We start from the raw sequence: 17264 nt of genomic DNA on the forward strand, positions 1-17264 counted from the left end.
TGAATTGGATGAAGCAGATATCACTTGAGAGCCATGAAGGCCATGCCTCTCCTGTTCTTCTGGTTTGTCTGAACTTTTGCAGACACCAAAGATTTCTTTTTCATAGTTTTGTCATGTGTGTACACACATGTGCTTTAGATATAGTCAGAGGACTTGCTGATTTCACTGGACATAGTGATAGTGTAGAGGTAGATCTATACAGACATTAAAATTCTAATAGAATAAAAGTCTGATAGATAAATTGTGTGATTGATATGTTTTTTTTTACTTCTGCATACATATATGTCAAACAAAACAAAGAAAGGAAATAAGGTAATTATATAAAACAGAGTTTACAGAAGGGAGTTTGTTTTAGTTTTATTCGCCAATATATAACCCCAGAAGCCACAAAGACATTAGTTTGTTCTTTTGTCCTGTCTAGACTATGGAAATATAATATGCTCTTTTTGCTGGCTGTCCCAAATACTGTGTTGACAAACTTCAAAAAGTTCAAAACTCTGCTGCCACATTTTTGTCACTGATTCTTGTCCTGGCTGTTTTTTTCGTATCTACTTTTAATCAGTTCACCATCGTGACAACTTTGTTCATCACATGACATGCGCATACCATTCCATTCATTCCATTCATTCTCCTGCCCGGGATGGGCGTAGAGGAGACATGAGGGACGATTCCGTAGTCAGACGACGCCATCCGGTTCTATCTTCTGCCTGTCGTATCAGCGTAGCGCTATCCATATTGGTCCATTCCTTGATGTTGTCCATCCAGCATTTGGCTTGCCTCCCTCTTCGCCTACCACCCTCTAGCGTTCCCTGTAGAACTGTCTTTTGCAGTGAATTGTGGCGTGTCACATGCGCATACACTGTATTCCAAAAATCCACATAAAAACTTAAAGTCAGCATTCGTACTCTTTTGTTGCACCCAAACTGTTGATTTCACAACCATCACTCCTCAATTACACTTCAGCACCCACATTCAATAGAGCATTCAAAACGTATCTTTTGAAATGTATTATTCTGAATAAAGCTTTTGCATCTACTTGTGCTTGCTTTGATCTGATTGCTGGATGTGTTCTTTATATTCATTTGTATGTATTTTGTGATTCTTTGCATAATTTTTATTATGCCTGGTTCCATGGTGTATATTTTTATTATGGTGAATGTGATACATCTTGCTGTGATTTGGGCCTATGTAATGTGAGATCTTGCCTGTGTTTATATATTTTTATCACAGTTTATGTTACTGATTATTTTTATTGTAAAGTTGGGTGAACCCCATCTGAGATGGGGATACTGCACTATATAAGCATTCATTTTATCATTTGTTATTATTGTTTCTAACAGATTTTACCTTTTGTTGAATTCCAGGAAGATGGATTGGAAGTGGTAACAGTTGAGTTATTGGTCTTGAACTCGAAACAGAAAGATATCTCTCACACTGATGGAAATGGATTTTGTGGGACACTAACTGACAACAGTTTTTGGTAAGTAATATTACTAATAGTAAATGTGCTCCTCTTTTGCTGAATAAATGATAATGATAACATTTGTCTTTTTGTTTATTGAGTCCTTGTTATATGTGCATAAGTTATCCATTTTATTTTAGGTTCAAACAAAATATGTGAATTGAACATGTCATTTGCAGAAATTGACATGCTTTAGTTTACTGCAGTTGACAGTTTTGTGGATAACCTGTTTCAGTAAAAGATTCTTTTCTTGTTTGTTTTACTTTAGTTCTATACTTGTTTATTGATGATACTAGTGAATTAACAATTATCTGTAGATCTGTTTGTATATGAGATAAGAAAATATGGAATTTGATAAACATTGAATCACTTTGAAATTGCTGAAATAATGTATCATGATCATGGTGTTACTGTTGTGCAATGACATTCCTCAGAATTGTGTCTGAGAGATTTTTGTTGGCATGATAGAGCCCCTATCTTCCACCCAGTTTTAACCAAACTTAGAACATGATTGATCATTGTAAGTTTGTGAAGTTTGTGTGACCTTGATAGAGTAGTATCAAGCAAGGAGAGGTTTCTGTTCATTTGTTTTGTTAATTTCAAGATTTTTAAATTATATTCATTGTATCTATTCATAAGATTTTTAATGTAGCATTTGTATCTGCTCACTTGAGGTTATAAGCATAACTACCAAAAAATGGGAAAAAAACAACATTGAGGTATGTACCATTATTCTCAAATCAGTTTTAACTTTTTGCATGTTTAGTGTGAAGCAGACCAGCAAAGAACTGAAGTGGGTCCAACATGGCAGACAGTGAAATGATGGAACAGCAGCAGCTGATGATTGATCAGCTCAAGGCCTTGATCCGACAGAGGGACAGCGAACTCCAGCAGAAAGACAAAGAGCTACAGGAAACCAGTGCCAAGCTGTCCAGAATGAAGCTCCAGAATAAAGCCAAACAGGCTAAGATGTCCAAGATGGAAGGAGCCAAGAAGACGCATGCAGAGGAAGCTGAAAAAGTGTGTGGCATAGATTGGTAGCATGTTTGTTTGTTTTTTGGTTTTTTTGCATTTATAAAATGGGGAAAGGGAGAGGAGGAGGAAGAGCAAAGTATTTGTGCCCTTTAAATTAATTTATGGGGAATGAAACAAAACTAACTCCTTTATTGTTTTTCATATTATAATTATTAATTTATGTATTTATTTACTTATTTATGTACGCTTATCTATTATTTATTCACCTTTTTTTTCTTTTCTTTTTTTTTCAAGGCCTGACTAAGCGCGTTGGGCTACGCCACTGGTCAGGCATCTGCTTGGCAGATGTGGTGTAGTGTATATGGATTTGTCCGAACGCAGTGATGCCTCCTTGAGCTACTGAAACTGAAACTTGTTTGTTTGTGCTCATAACTCTTGTTCAATTTGTGTTTGATTAATTATTGATAAATGTTATGCTTATAATTTGAATAGACAGAAAAAGTGAAATACTGAATGTATGCATATTGATAATAGCTGTATGATCAGAAATCGTTTCGCAAAATGTTGATCCTGAATAATGAACAGGTTCAAACTTCTTTCAACGCTGCAGGGTGAAGGAGAAGAAGGGCAGAGCGAGGAAGCTTCAGCAAGCCAGGCAGGTCGTGGTAAGCTCACCCTGTTGAAGAAGAAGCTTGAGGAAAAAGAGCGCATCATCCAGGAGAGGGACGAGACCATCAAAGCCAGGGAGCAGCAGATCGAAGCCAAGGAGCGTGTTCTGGCAGAGAGAGACGCTTTCGTGAGCAACCTGACAGAGCAGCTGGAAGAGAAGACCAAGGCCATAGAGAGTCTGCAGTCAAGTGAGGGTGCTGCTGTGGTGGGAGATGGTGATACACAACAGGTGATATGGATTTATGTGTTGTTTTTATGTTTTGGTTATTTTCATAAAGTTTTGTTTCATGTTTACCTTTGGGAATGTGCATTATTAATTTGACTTGGTTGAGTGCACAGTTAAAATGTTTGTGTGTGTGTTTAATCTCTGTGTGTGTGTGTGTGTGTGTGTGTGTGTGTGTGTGCATTCTGTATCCCTGCACAGCTGTCTCAGTCTCTTTCTGTCCCTCTGACTTGGATTTCATAATGAACTATTTTGAATATTTTTTCTTAAGAATGTGTTGAATACGTGTAATGTTTTCCAGTGAATACTGTTGAAGCCATGATATATGAACTGGTTGGTTGTACACACTTAATGAGATCCATCTTGTTCATATTTTTTTAAAATTCATAATTAACTACTTTGAACATCTTTTCTTAAAAAAAGGTTTTCTTAAGAATGTATTTAACACTTAGACATTACGCAGTGCTAGTTTCTGCTGTTGAAGCCATGATATTTGAATGAATTGTGCTGACTAAATGAGATCCATCAAGTTTATAATTAAGTATTTTGAACATTTTTTTCATAAGAATGTTTTACACACTTTAACGCTAAGTAGGGCTACTTAATACTGCAAGTTTCAGAAGCTGAAGCCATAACATGAATGAACTGGTTGGCTGTGCAGGCCATGTATGCGCAGATGGTGTACAAGGACCGGAAAATCCTGGAACTGAACAACAAAGTGCTGGAGATGGATCGCAGAGTGATGGACCTGCAGGAACTGGTGGGAGAGAAACAAGAGGTCATTCGGGGCCGTGACAGAGTAGTGGAGGTGAACCATGCATTCTTGTGTTTGTTGTTGACCACCATCTCTTCTTTCTTGTCTCAGCTTCATAATTTGATTTGCTTTCCACATTTTTTGTGCTCTGATATTTTTGTTTTCAGTGCTGTTTTGTGTCCAAAAAACTGACTGAATTACAGAATAATCCATACACTTCTTTTTGTTATTATTGTTATTACAGATAGAAATAAAAGTCAGATGAATACACTGACCACATATTTAAAACAAGATGGATTTAGTTTGAACTAAGCCATTTCAGAAGAGCCTTACAGTGTTGCTTTGTGAAGTTGCTTTCAAAAGAGTTTACAAGGCCTGACTAAGCACGTTGGGTTTCGCTGCTGGTCAGGCATCTGCTTGGCGGATGTGGTGTAGCGTATATGGATTTCTCTGAATGCAGTGAGTTACTGATACTGATTCAGTTTGCAGTGTTGCTATGCTTTGTTGCTTTCCATAAAACACCTGTGAGACATTGTTAGATATGCTATAATACACTTGGATTGTAGTTCACTTGATATCTTTTGTGCAGATTCTTCAAGCAGCCATCAAAGAGAAAGACCAAAGTGTGCATGACCAAGCAATGCTCATCACCAAACTCACAACCAAGATTGAAGCCAACGAGGAAGCATTGGACATCACCAAAGAAACACTTCGAAAAACTGAACACCAGCTCCAGACAGAGACAGACCACTTCCATATGAAACTCTCTGAAACTCAGAAATATTTCGAAGAAATGCTGGCAGAGCTGGAAGGAGAAGGCAAGCGCCTGAAGCAGATGATACTTGACAAGGACAGTGAAATTCTTCAGGGTCAGAACGACTTGAGGGAGATCATTCAGCGCCATGAGCAGGACATTCAGCGCATCGTTTCGAAAGAGGAGGTCAACATCCAAGACGAGGTCATCCGCATGTTTGAGCAGAAGCTGAAGGACACCAACGATGTCTTGGAAGGCAAGGTCAAGGTCATTGAGGTCATGCAGAAGGAGATGGTTGAAAAGGAGAAAGAACTCCAGGAAAACAAAGAATCAATCAAGGTTCTTAGAGAGAAACTTCAGGTGAGAAACCGTTTCACAGAGGTGTTCCAGGTAAAGTACAGTTCATGATTAGACCAGTTAGCTGCCATGATACAGAATGTTGCTCAAAAGCAGAAGTATGAGGGCAGAGCAGTGTCATGAAAGTGATAACAATTTTCCTTCTTTTAATTATCATTTTGCTAAAGTTGGTTTTAATGTATACTATAAAGATACTCATGTAGCTCACATTGTTAGGAAGTGAACACAAAAAGAAAAAAAATCTTCTAAAAAGTTAAAACAAAACAGACTGGGTATGATGCCCCAGCTTGGAAAGGTAGAAATGATATTTTTATGAATGTAACATATATATAATTGAAACTTCTGATATGATTTATCATGCTTGCAGACCCATCTACTGCTGTGATTTTCTTTAGAATTATTTGTTCACTACAGTGACTTCTAGATAGAGCAAACCATTGTTATTTCTTGCAGTATGTTGCAGGTAACCTACAGGCAGCTTGTTATTACAGGGAATATGTTGAAGGTGACCTACGAGCAGCTTGTTATTACCTGGAATATGTTATTTCACTTAAGGCCTGACAAAGCATGTTGGTTATGCTACTGGTCAGGCATATGATGTGGTGTAGCGTATTTGGATTTGTCCAAACGCGGTCACGTCTCCTTGAGAAACTGAAACTGTTGCAAGTGATCTCTTAGCAGCTCATTACCTGGAACATGTTGCAGGTGACCTCCGAGCAGTTGATGCTAGTGCAGGCCAACTTTGTGGACCAGGAGAACCAGTGGAAGGAGGAGAGGCAACGCATGGAGGTGAAGGCCAAGGACATTGCAGAGAAACATGAACAGGAGCTGCTGGAAAAAGAACTGCAGGTGCAGACTGTGAAATCCTCTCTGACTGAACTGGAGTCTGCCTACTCACAAGCTGCCTCACAGTACAGTGCCTTGGAGGTACGAAAGGGTTACTGATGCCTTTGAGTTCGATTATGATGTGTCTGTCTCAGTTAATGTCTTAGAATTAGATTCTGTCTTGGTTAAAGTTGGATGTTTCTTTTTCACTTGATATTCCTTTACTGGTAAGAAATGGATATCAATGCCTCAAATGATGGTGGCTAGCTTTGCTTGTTTATATTTTGATAATTCAGTTGATACTACTATTTACTGATAGGTTTTATAAATATTTTTGAATATTTATAGAGATATAATTCAATTTATATCAAGGTAGATTTTTTTATTCACACAAGAGAATGTGATAACAAACTATAATAGAAATAAACATTATTCTCTTCATGTTTGGATATTGATTTTTGATGATTTTTGATTCTATTGAAATTGTTTGGTTGTTGTGAGTGATATGAAAAATATGTCCAGTCAATAATTATGACAGAAAAGAACGTTTTGGAAAATACTGATTGTCTTATGCCATTGAACTGGCACCTTATTTGGGGTCACAGGAAAGGTATCAGCAGGCCTTAGGATCACCAAGTACAACTTCTCCAAGCGATGCCATTTCTGCCAGTGCCACCAGTGCCTCTTCCACTGAAGACGTTTCTGCCCTTCAAGCTCAGTTGTCTCAGCTTCAGAAGGAACTGGAGGAGAAGTCAGCATTGCTGGAAGAGTCCAAGAAAGCAGGGGAGGAGAGTGGAGGATCGAAGAGTGAGACCAAAATGCTGAAGATGAAAGCTCAGATGACCTCTAAAATCAAGGCTTTGGAGAAGGAGCTGGCTGAGCTTAGACAGGTCGGTGTTGATTCTGTTGTTGTTTGTTTCTGAATGAGATCCACACTTGAAAGAAAAATGAGGATGTGCAGAAACATTTACATGCATGCAGTGGTGCTCATGAATTGCTTCTCTTTCTTCATAGTCCTTCATTCTTGTATTTGTAAACACTCAGAAACAAATGTGTCTGCACATGCATCACACTCTATTGATACCTACATTCATTCATTCTCTCACCTCATTTCTGTTCTGCAGTTTTCTGACCCTTTAAATGAAAAGCACTTCCTTGATAATTACAGATTTATGATTATTTTCTAAGAAGTGTTTGTTGTTTGAATGTCTAAGCTTGCATTCTTACTGTGATGATCAATCGTCTGTGTGGCACTGCTGAATTTAGCCAAGTAAGATATACAGGATATTTACTTTGGTCCAGAACTTACATGGAGAAAAAAAATTGTAACAAAATTTGTTGAAGGACTAAAGCAATTCATATTATCATCACATTGAAAGTATTTTATAGCTTCAAAGATACTACATTAATTGCAGGTAGTACAGGTATTACTATGTGAAATGTGTATGACTGATAGATTAGAATAAAATCAGCTGAAGTCAGGGATCTGTTGTGAAACTGAATTAAATGGATTTGTTTAATGTGTTCTGCAACATATTGATTCCAATATATATTTTATACAACATGTTTTAGGCAACAACAGTCTCCAACCAGCTGGTTGATTAGTGGCGTTGCACACTAATGAGACTGATGGCTGGCTCAAGAGACAGAACTCTACCAGCAGTTTGAATCCTAATGATATTAGTTTCTTCCATCTGGAGAGACCTGTAGGTGATACTGAGCAACTGGCTGTGTCAGACTGAAGTGTACTGCTACGTCAGACTGACGGCAACTTGCTAGCAGCAACTGGATGGGTTTTGTATGAACATAGCCTTATTCTGCAGATTTCCTGTTTGGAGTGAATTACACAGCTTTGGCCACACTTATACATCATTTTCATTTACTTTTTCAGGGCAGCGATCTTGCTGATGAAGTGGTGGTTCTGAAGAACAGACTGGCTGAAGTGGAAGAGGAAAAGGGCAACTTGCAACTCAAGCTGGTCGACTTTGAGGAAACCCGGGCTACAATAGGTAACAATATGTCACTTTACACTTTACCTTTGAAGAAACACAGGCTACAATGGGTACAAATCAATCACTTTTCAGCTTACCTTCCCACTCCAGGAAAAGAAAAAAGAAAATAGGGGGAAGAAAAAGACAGTTTTGTGTCTTACACTTAACTTTTATCAGAATCTGACTGGAAAATAGTTTATAAAGATTGGGTGTTTGCCCACCTTTGTTGATGCCACGTATCATTGTAAGCGGACTTTTTTAAATATAGATTTCCTTGGTTGGAGGTAAAGTCAGGTAAAGACCAAGAAAAAAATAAATTACAAGTATAATTAAGTTGCTGCCTTCTCTTTCTTTCTTTCTCTCTACTCTCTACTTCTCTTGCTTGTCTGATTTATTTTAACTAGTTCAGGCAAACTTGCAATCCTGGCAGAACTGCATTTTACACGCAGCTTGTTATTCTACCAGGTGAACTGGAGAGTCGAATCAAAGATATTGAGGAGAGTCGGACACAGATGGCACAAGAGCATGATCAGGTGAAAACTGACCTGGCAGCTGTGACAGATGAACGGAACAAGTACAGTGAGATTGTTGCTGACCTGGAGGCACAGACGGTCAGTGTCTGAAGCACTTGCTAATCTCACTTGCTGTCGTGAACTTGCAGTAGATTGTTTTGATCTTTAGTTTGATTAATTGTTATTCTTTTGTATGCAGGAAATATAGTTTTAGTGTCATATACTGTACCATGTCAAACTGATGCAAACCAGGCCTATCTGTTGGCTCTTCTCGGCCAAAATTTTTCACTTCAACTCAGTGATGTGACATCTTTAGTTTGATTAATTGTTTTTCTTTTGTATGCGAGAAATATAGTTTCCACAACACTTGTACTCTCTAAAATATGTTATGAGTTCATTGTTATATATTGTGTGTAAAAACATGTGGGGGGCGGGGGTGGGGGTGGGTGGGTTGTTTGGGTTTTTTTTGGGGGGTGGGTGGGGGGGTATTTAACTATTTAGGTGGGAAAAAGAAAAAAAAAAGTGAACCAGAGTTACATGAAATAGCTCTTTACAGTTGAAAAGACCAAAGATCTGTGTAACAAATGATTCAGTTTGTAAGCAGCTAGTTTATGTTTATCATCTGCAGTACTTCCCTATGAAAATCCAGAGTATTTTAGCAGATATCCAAATATAAGAATATTTCGGTGGATGTATTATTTCATTTTCTGTTGATAAGTTCTGTATCACACAAAGTCAAACAAAGTGGTGTAAACAAACTGATTTCAGGAAACTTTGAAAGGGCAAATAGAGAGTTTGAAGGACCAAATCACAACACTGGAGACAAGCCAGGTTGACATTCAAGGAGAGAAGATGTCTTTGGAAGTCAGGATTGCTGAACAAGAAGAGCAGAAAGAAGGTTGGTTTGCTATTGCTGTCACATGTGCGCTCTTCTTTGGGAAACACTAAACAGTTGAGACTTTCAAATGCGTTGGAAGGCCTTTGTTTGCATGGTTGCTGCTATATCTTCAGAAATTGAACCAGTTTGTCCAATAGATCTTGTCTAGCAGTGTAAAGGCAGGTATCACACAAATGCAGCCAGGTAAATACATTAACCACTTGGAAGTGAACTGCACAAACAAGAAAGATGATATTTTTGTGGTTGGTTCTGATTGTGATCTAATTCGCCAGACTCCTCCACCAAACAGTGCTGTCTACAAATGATGACCAAGTCACCCTCCTGTTCTCTTCTCCACCCTTCCTTGTGTGATCTCAGTGCAAGTCAGTCAGGTGGTGAAGGCACTCTGGTTCATAAGGTGATCCTGTTGTGCATGTCGAACACCCGCCCCACATGTTTGTATTCAGTTTAGGTACTGTTTGCTCTTGGCCCGTGAGAGGACTCTGACACACACATATTGGGCTGGAGAGAGTACCCCTCCTAGATAATCATAGTGAGCTGTGGTACTCTTTGCTCTTGGCTCCTGAGGGGATCCTGTCACACACATTGGGCAGGAAAGAGTATCCCCCTAGATAATCATTGTGAGCTGTGGTACTCTTAGCTCTTGGCTCCTGAGGGGATTCTGTCACACATGTTGGGCAGGAAAGGGTATCCCCCTAGATAATCATAGTGAGCTATGGCACTCTTTGCTCTTGGCTCCTGAGGGGATTCTGTCACACATGTTGGGGAGGAGAGGGGAAACTTAACTCCTGGTAGTAGGTCAGCCATGGTCATGCTTACCCTTGACTAAGAAGGAATCATTCTCTCTAATTCGCTTTCATGATAAGATTTTTCACAAATGTTTTATTCTGACAACAGCAGCTGGAGTTCCTTTCTAAACAGCCATATGCTCTTACAGTTACAGACTTGGTAATGCAGAAGTGGGAGGTAAACTTCAAGAGTCAACATTGGTGTCATGAGAACTTAATTATACTTGTAATTTCTATTCAGGGTCATTGCCCTTTGAAGATTTGAGTATTTGGTGTTTCCCAAAACAAAGTGAGACTAATACACATACTGAAGGCAGGTAAATCTGCAAAACCGTTTAATTTTGTGAACAGTTGAAAAATAAGTGCATGGTTCCTTTTTTCTGGTATGTGCCATTTACTGTCACAAGAAATTAAAAACAGCTTCACCTTTGGCAAAAAAAAAAAAAAGGAAATTGAAAAATAGAACAATTACTTTGGCGAAGCTGATTTCTTGTCAAGTGTGTAAGCTGATCCCTAAGAGAATTTTTATCCTTTTTAGTGGTAAATGGGGTGCTTACTAAGACAAATGAGATGTCTGGGTGGAGTAAAAATGTGTGCATTAAATGTTCATTAATTTTTTTTTCCTTTTTTCCACTTAGTTAAAAATGTTGGTATAAAACACTTATCTTTTACCCAAGCTGTTGTTCTGGTATGGCTTTCAATTTTTATGCTTGAAACAGTTGTATGTGCTAAACATTAAATATCATTATTATTTAAGTTGATAGATTTATTCACTTGCATATTTTTTCCCTCTCCAGCCTTGGAAAGAGAGAAAAGTGAGCTGACAAGGGACATTGAAAGATGGAAAGAAAGAGTGGAGTACGAAAAGCAGCCCAACATTGCTTTTGAAAAGGAGAATGAGGAGCTGAGAAAGTCTGTATGTAACATTCATGTCTGTGCATGGAAAATCTTTGTGTACCTTTTTCAGTTTTTATGCGTAAATTCTGTGTGTGAGGTTGTATGCATGTTTGTACATGCACAGTCATGTCGATTTGAGTAAGCAGATTTGTAAGCACATTTAAAAATGAAGTCTTAGTTAACTTATAAAAGTTTGTGCAACCAGGTTTCATGTGTGCCTGAAGAAGATGCTTGTGAATGTGAATGTGAGTGTGTGTGTGTGAGTGAGACAGTGTGTATGTGTATGTATGTGCGTGTGTGAGAGTGTGTCCGCATGCATGTGTGTATGTGTGTCCTCTTTCAAAAGAGTGAGAGAATTTATCCTTATGAAGGAAGAAAGTTCTTTCTTCAGCCCTGACAGACAGTTCTGAATAGTGATATGTTCATGCAAGTGTTGGTATGTGTGAGTGTGGGCACACAACATGTTTAATGAGATTATGCTAAAAAAAAAAAAAAAAAAGTGAAAGAATATTACAGTAAAATTTCATGATTTTATACCAGATAAGACAGCTGGAAGAAGAACTCCAGGAAGAGAGGAAGCTAACCAAGGCGTCAAAGGAAGATATCAACTCACTTCAGGCCCAGTTGGATCAGTTGAGAAAGCAGCAGGTAAGTAATGTAGTGGCTTTTTTCTTTTTTTTTCTTTTTTTTTTTAAGCTTTAAAATCTGCTTTCAGGTGTGCCAACTGATTGTGAGCTGGGTTTGGTTTTCTTCTTTCACTGCACTGCTTTATAACCTCTGTGACTATGCTTGTTTGCAGATTTAACACTTGTTTTGTAACATGAGGCTGATCGCTTAAAAATCATTTTGATGAGTAATGACAGTGTTATCATGATTTCGTTTTCTGTTGTTTGGTTAATTTTGAGAGCCTGTGTAATAAGCATTATTCAGTTGTTTGTCTCCTTGTTAATGGAGTGCTTGTCTGTGGTAAGCTCTGACGTTAACATTCTTGGCAACTACAAGTGCTAGAGGGACAAAACGTGATACTGATAGGATCATGTTTGCATAAATCATTGACTCATTCTGAGTGTGCTGAATGTGCACCCTTCGTTTATAGCTGGCACACTAATTTACCAAATTCTGAAAGCTGGTGCCTTGCTGTTAACACAGGGGGAAATATCAAAATAAACTACCGTTGTCTTTTGCCACAGGTAAGTAGTTCCTATTCAATGTGAAGAAAAAGTTTAACTTCACATACTTAATTGTGCATCTGATTTCAAGACCAAATCATAAATATACAAGATAAAACCACTGTGAAAGTTCTTTGTTCTAATGTTTTTTTTCCCCCAGAAATTTAAAAAAGTTCTTACAAATATTTGTGGCACATGGTGTGTCACACAGGACTTGTAAATACGCTGTCAGCGCAGTCAGAGCTATTGGTAACAGTAGAATGGAAGTTGATTAGCATAGGCAAATGAATGAAGTCACTGAAGACTTGCAAGGTCAGTTTCCTGTAGTATAACTGTAAGATCACCTCCTTCAAAGCACACACACACTCACACACACATGCATTGTCTAATATCACCAAACAGTGAAAAGACGTTAACTCACTCCAGACGAATAGTTTTCTCCCTTGCTTTCCCCAGCAGATGACCCATTTGTTAGGGTTAGGAAAAAAATCACAAAAAATAAAAAACACAAAGTAACTGAATGAAACTCGCTGCACTTGACCCACTGACACCCCTCCTCACGTTGTGTATATGCCCACCCTCCTCCCTCTCTTCACAGCCCTCAGAAGCTGAGTCACTGTTAGTACCTTCTTGCTGGTAGCTTTCTTCACTGCAGATACTTTATTCAACGTCTTCATCATCCTTGTCGATGTCGAAACCTTCAGTTTAAAGCATTTCAATCACTTTAGCAGCAGTAAAAAGCTGCTGTCATCATCTAGTTTGCTTCAAAAAATTCCACTTATATCACCTGCAACGCCATTTTCGATACATATGTAGATTAGCTTGTCATGTAGGGTACCAAGGTCATTGGCTGGCCAGCGAGTATATAGTTGCGGAACCTCATGAAGAAACTTTCCATTTGACCCTTGACACGTTCGCAATGCCCGGTGAAGCTGCGATATTTATGCTACCCCATGAGGAAAACATAGAAAAATTGTTAATTGTTGAAACCGCTATAGTGTTCTGTCGTCGAACGCTAATCACATGCGCATGTACAAAATGGCATACCAACAATGCAACAAGCTGGCTTGTTCTGAGAGTTGGTGCATGGGCAAAACAGGAATGACTAAAGACTTTCTTGCCTCCACCTTTTATGAAGATTTTACTGAAAGTGAATGTTATAAGTCATTGATTTATGTAAATGTTTAAGTAACAGTTTGAAAAACAGAAGTGTAATGTTTGCTCATCTGCTTTCCCCTCACTTTAAAGTGTAAGCCAGTTGCAGCCACAGGGTTGGTGGTACCCACATTCATTTCAGTGTACTGGATTCATCTTGACAATTCTTGAATCAGAAGGGAATAGATAAAACTTACATTGGAGCTTTCATGGTATCTCCATTATTTTTTATTTTAAAAAAAAGAAAGAAGAAGAGTTTTGCTGGGATTGATGTAGAAAGAGTACCTCATGAACCCTGAACTCATTTCTGCTCAGGAGACTTTGCACCCTTTACATTATTCACAGTGTAGTGTTTTGAGTGTATTTACACCTTAACCTAAGTTCCTTGATGGCATGTTAAGCACTTTTTGACTCACTTGTGTAAACAAAGTGAGTCTTTGTTTTAACCCGGTGTTCGGTTGTCTGTGTGTGTGTGTGTCTATGTGTCCGTGTGTTCGTGGTAAACTTTAACATTGACATTTTCTCTGCACATACTTTGTCAGTTGACACCAAATTAGGCATAAAAATAGGAAAAATTCAGTTCTTTCCAGTCATCTTATTTAAAACAATATTGCACCTCTGGGATGGTCACAAAAAAATAAAAAATGAAGCCTAACTATATGCAAACTGCATTTACTGTTTCTATTTTTTGTATTCTCTAAACTTGGCACTTTGATCTGATATTCTGACCCAACAACAAGAGCAGTCATTATTATCATTTTTTGTTCAAACAGGAACTTCTTTTGCTAAGCATGGAAGTTTTATTTATTTTGCAAACGTTTTGGTGCAGATAGTAAAAAAGGGAAATTACTCTGTAATTAATGCTAGGGGAGTTAATTTGCTTTAAACTGATCTTTCTCATCTTAAACATTACATTTTGAAATTATACTCAATACATAAAAAGCTTGGATTTTTTTTTTAAGTGTATCACAAGTGAGTCTTGAAGGCCTTGCCTCTCTTGTTAAAGTTTGGATTTTGTTTGTTGGTTTTTGTTTGATTTTACATATTTAACATACATAATTGTATATATTTAAACAGAAATTGTCATGTTTGAAAAAAAAAAATGTTTTGATATTCATGCTGTGTACATCTTGTCTTTTTTTTCAAGGAAAATTGAGCAATACTCGCAACTGTGCATCTTTGAAGTGGATAATATTGACTGGTCCCAGTCTTCTCATTTGAGCCAATAGCGTGCTTAAGTCTGGGTTGGAGACAGCCAGGATGATAAGGAAAACTTACAGTGATATTCCTGTGAAGGTGCTTGAACTCACAACTTCAGAGTACCAGTGTGTGACAATAACCATTTTTGAATGTAAATTTGTTACCTTGACCTGATTACCTGGGATGTATCATTCAGTTTTTGTTTCTATAATTGATTTTTTTTGGTCTTGTGTTTATGATTCATATAATTCTGTACATTGTGTTTTGACTTTGTTTGAATGTCTAGATTTTAGTTTCATGGATTCTCAAACTAACAGAATACTTGATGTGGGTAATGTGCAGTAGTTGCTAATTTATCTATTTTTCTAATGGGGAAAATGCAAAAAAATTGTAGTAGTGATACCATGTGTGGGGGAAAAAAAGTTGCTAGATTAGCTTTAACCCCATGACTGCTGCTCTAAAGCATACTAACCAGTCAAGGTTCTTGCTTCAGTGTTGTGTGATGAAGCACAGTTGCCAAGATTGTACTTTGTTGTGGCGTTTTCAACATGACATTGCCTCCCTTCGCTTTGCTGAACTGGTCATATCCCAAACACCACAAGCCATACTTCCTGTTCTTCGGTTCCATGTCAAAGTGATATTTTTTTTACCTCTGGATTCAGCAGTCAAGGGGTTTAAAAGGATGAAATGAAGTTTTTGACATGGAAGCTTTGTGCTACCTTTCTGCAAGCCAGACCTGAGTGGTTTCAGGACCCTTTTCTGATCTTAATTCTTTCTTTCTTTCAGTCTGGTTTTCAGTCTTTCCAGTTTCCAGTTCACCTATGCATATGAGATACAAGGTGGCACATAATGTTGAAAGGCTTTGAAACAAAAAAGAGTAATGTTATAAATGGCCTTTATGCCTTGAGCAGATGGTCCAGCCAGTCAGGCATTCCACCTCTTCAGTTGAAATGCCAACAGAGTACAACTTTTGATGTGTGCACCACACAGTGCCTTATTTAATGATTTGCTTTCTGTTGTCATTGTTTTTCTTTTATGACAACACAGTAGAGAGATCCATCTGGATATAGCAAAGATGGATTATGCTACAGATAGGAGAGAAAGGAGAAGAAAATAGAAGACAGGGAGAGGTGGTACTTTACTTTTTTCAAAGGCAACCAAACTACGTCTTATGATGTACTTCATAGCTCTTAGCAACAAACATACCATTTGATGACCATTCCTTGCTTAGGTGCTGATAAATGTTCTGTTTTGCAGGAAGCAACTGCAGAGGGGTATTCACAGAGTGAAGCTGATTTGAAAAGGAAGCTGTCTGAGACACTGGACCAGCTGCAGGACTCGGGGAAAGCAACTGCTGAGCTGGAGAAAGAAGTAGCCAGGCGAGAAGAGAAGATATGCTGCCTGGAAGAAGACATGGCTCAGAGGATGAGTGATCTTCAGAGGTGTGCTGAGGAGGAGTCCAACAAGCAGAAGGAAGAGATGGACCACCTGCATAGGGAGAAGCAACAGTTGCAGGAGGAAGTCTTGAGCAAGACTTCCTTGGTGGCTGAACTGGAGCTGCAAGTGAAAACTATGGCCAGGGAGGCGGAGGTGCTGCGTGAGGGACAGAGTGAGAAAGGGAAGGAGTTTGAATCCAAAACACAGTCCCTTCTCACTCAGCTTTCGGAACTGGAATCAGAGCTCTCACATCAGCAGACACTTTCCGGAAATTTCGAGGAGGAGATTGCACGTCTGAACTATGAATTACAAGACAAGCACAACGAGATTCAGGCTTTGCAAAACAAAGTGTGCAAGAGTGAAGAATTATCTAAGGAGCAAAAAGAAACTGTTTTTTCACTGGAAAGCCAGCTGACATCTGTGAGAGAAGAATTGAAGTGTGAATGTGAAAAGTGTGCCAAGCTTCAGGAAGATTTGAAGGATGTGCAATTTGAGAAAGACAGAAAACTCTCAGAGAGAGACGCTGCATTGTCAGAAATAACAGAAAAGCTGAATAGTGCTCTTTTGTCATCAGAGGAAAGTGAAAAACTGTGTCACCAATACAAAGCAGAAATTAACAATTTGCAGTCACAGCTGCAACTGAAAGACTCTTGTGTTCAGGAAGTTACCACAAAATCTGAAGAACTGATCTTGGATGTAACAGAAAAGACTAAAGCTTTAGATTCTTTAGAAGCTGATCTCGCAGAGACAAATAAGTCCAGAGAAGCGCTGCAATTACAGCTAGAAGATTCTAGAAAACAGCTTTCTGAAATGCAAGTGTCACAAGAAAAACTTCAGCAGCAGTTTGAGCTCAAAGAAAGAGAACTTGAGGAAAAGACATTGTCTTATGACACTCTTGCTAGTTCTGTGAGTGAAACTTCCTCAAGCACACAAGAAGCTCTTCTTGCCAAAGATTCTACTATCCAGAGTCAGAATGAAGAGCTCATGCAGCTCAGGGCATCCCTGGAAGATCAACGTGACAAGTATTCCCAACTGGAAGCCAGCCAGAGTGAAAAGGATCAGCAGTTGCTGGAAGCCAGTGGACAAGTGCAGCTAATGGCAGCAGAACTGGACGTGCGCTTTGAGACCTGTTCCAGTCTGGAGACTTCAGTGAAGCGAACTTTGAAAGAAAAAGGCAGGATGTCAGAGCAGGTGAGGA

At 38.6% G+C, this 17264-nt stretch overlaps 1 protein-coding gene across 2 annotated transcripts in view; it reads left to right on the plus strand.

Annotated features, from left to right (window-relative positions):
• Positions 1-17264, plus strand: part of LOC143282859 (uncharacterized) — a 67864-nt gene that overhangs the window by 3096 nt on the left and 47504 nt on the right. For both annotated transcript variants that reach the window (XM_076588713.1, XM_076588714.1), the window contains exons 2-14: positions 1365-1480; positions 2229-2482; positions 3048-3335; positions 3991-4137; positions 4673-5197; positions 5900-6121; positions 6625-6909; positions 7911-8028; positions 8476-8621; positions 9291-9420; positions 11006-11124; positions 11646-11753; positions 15887-17257. In XM_076588713.1, the coding sequence (XP_076444828.1) occupies positions 2267-2482; positions 3048-3335; positions 3991-4137; positions 4673-5197; positions 5900-6121; positions 6625-6909; positions 7911-8028; positions 8476-8621; positions 9291-9420; positions 11006-11124; positions 11646-11753; positions 15887-17257 (3675 nt within the window). In that variant the 5' untranslated portion in view covers positions 1365-1480; positions 2229-2266. The remainder of the gene's footprint in view (positions 1-1364; positions 1481-2228; positions 2483-3047; positions 3336-3990; positions 4138-4672; positions 5198-5899; positions 6122-6624; positions 6910-7910; positions 8029-8475; positions 8622-9290; positions 9421-11005; positions 11125-11645; positions 11754-15886; positions 17258-17264) is intronic.

The sequence above is a fragment of the Babylonia areolata genome, chromosome 6, assembly GCF_041734735.1.
Source record: "Babylonia areolata isolate BAREFJ2019XMU chromosome 6, ASM4173473v1, whole genome shotgun sequence".
NCBI lineage: Eukaryota > Metazoa > Mollusca > Gastropoda > Neogastropoda > Buccinidae > Babylonia > Babylonia areolata.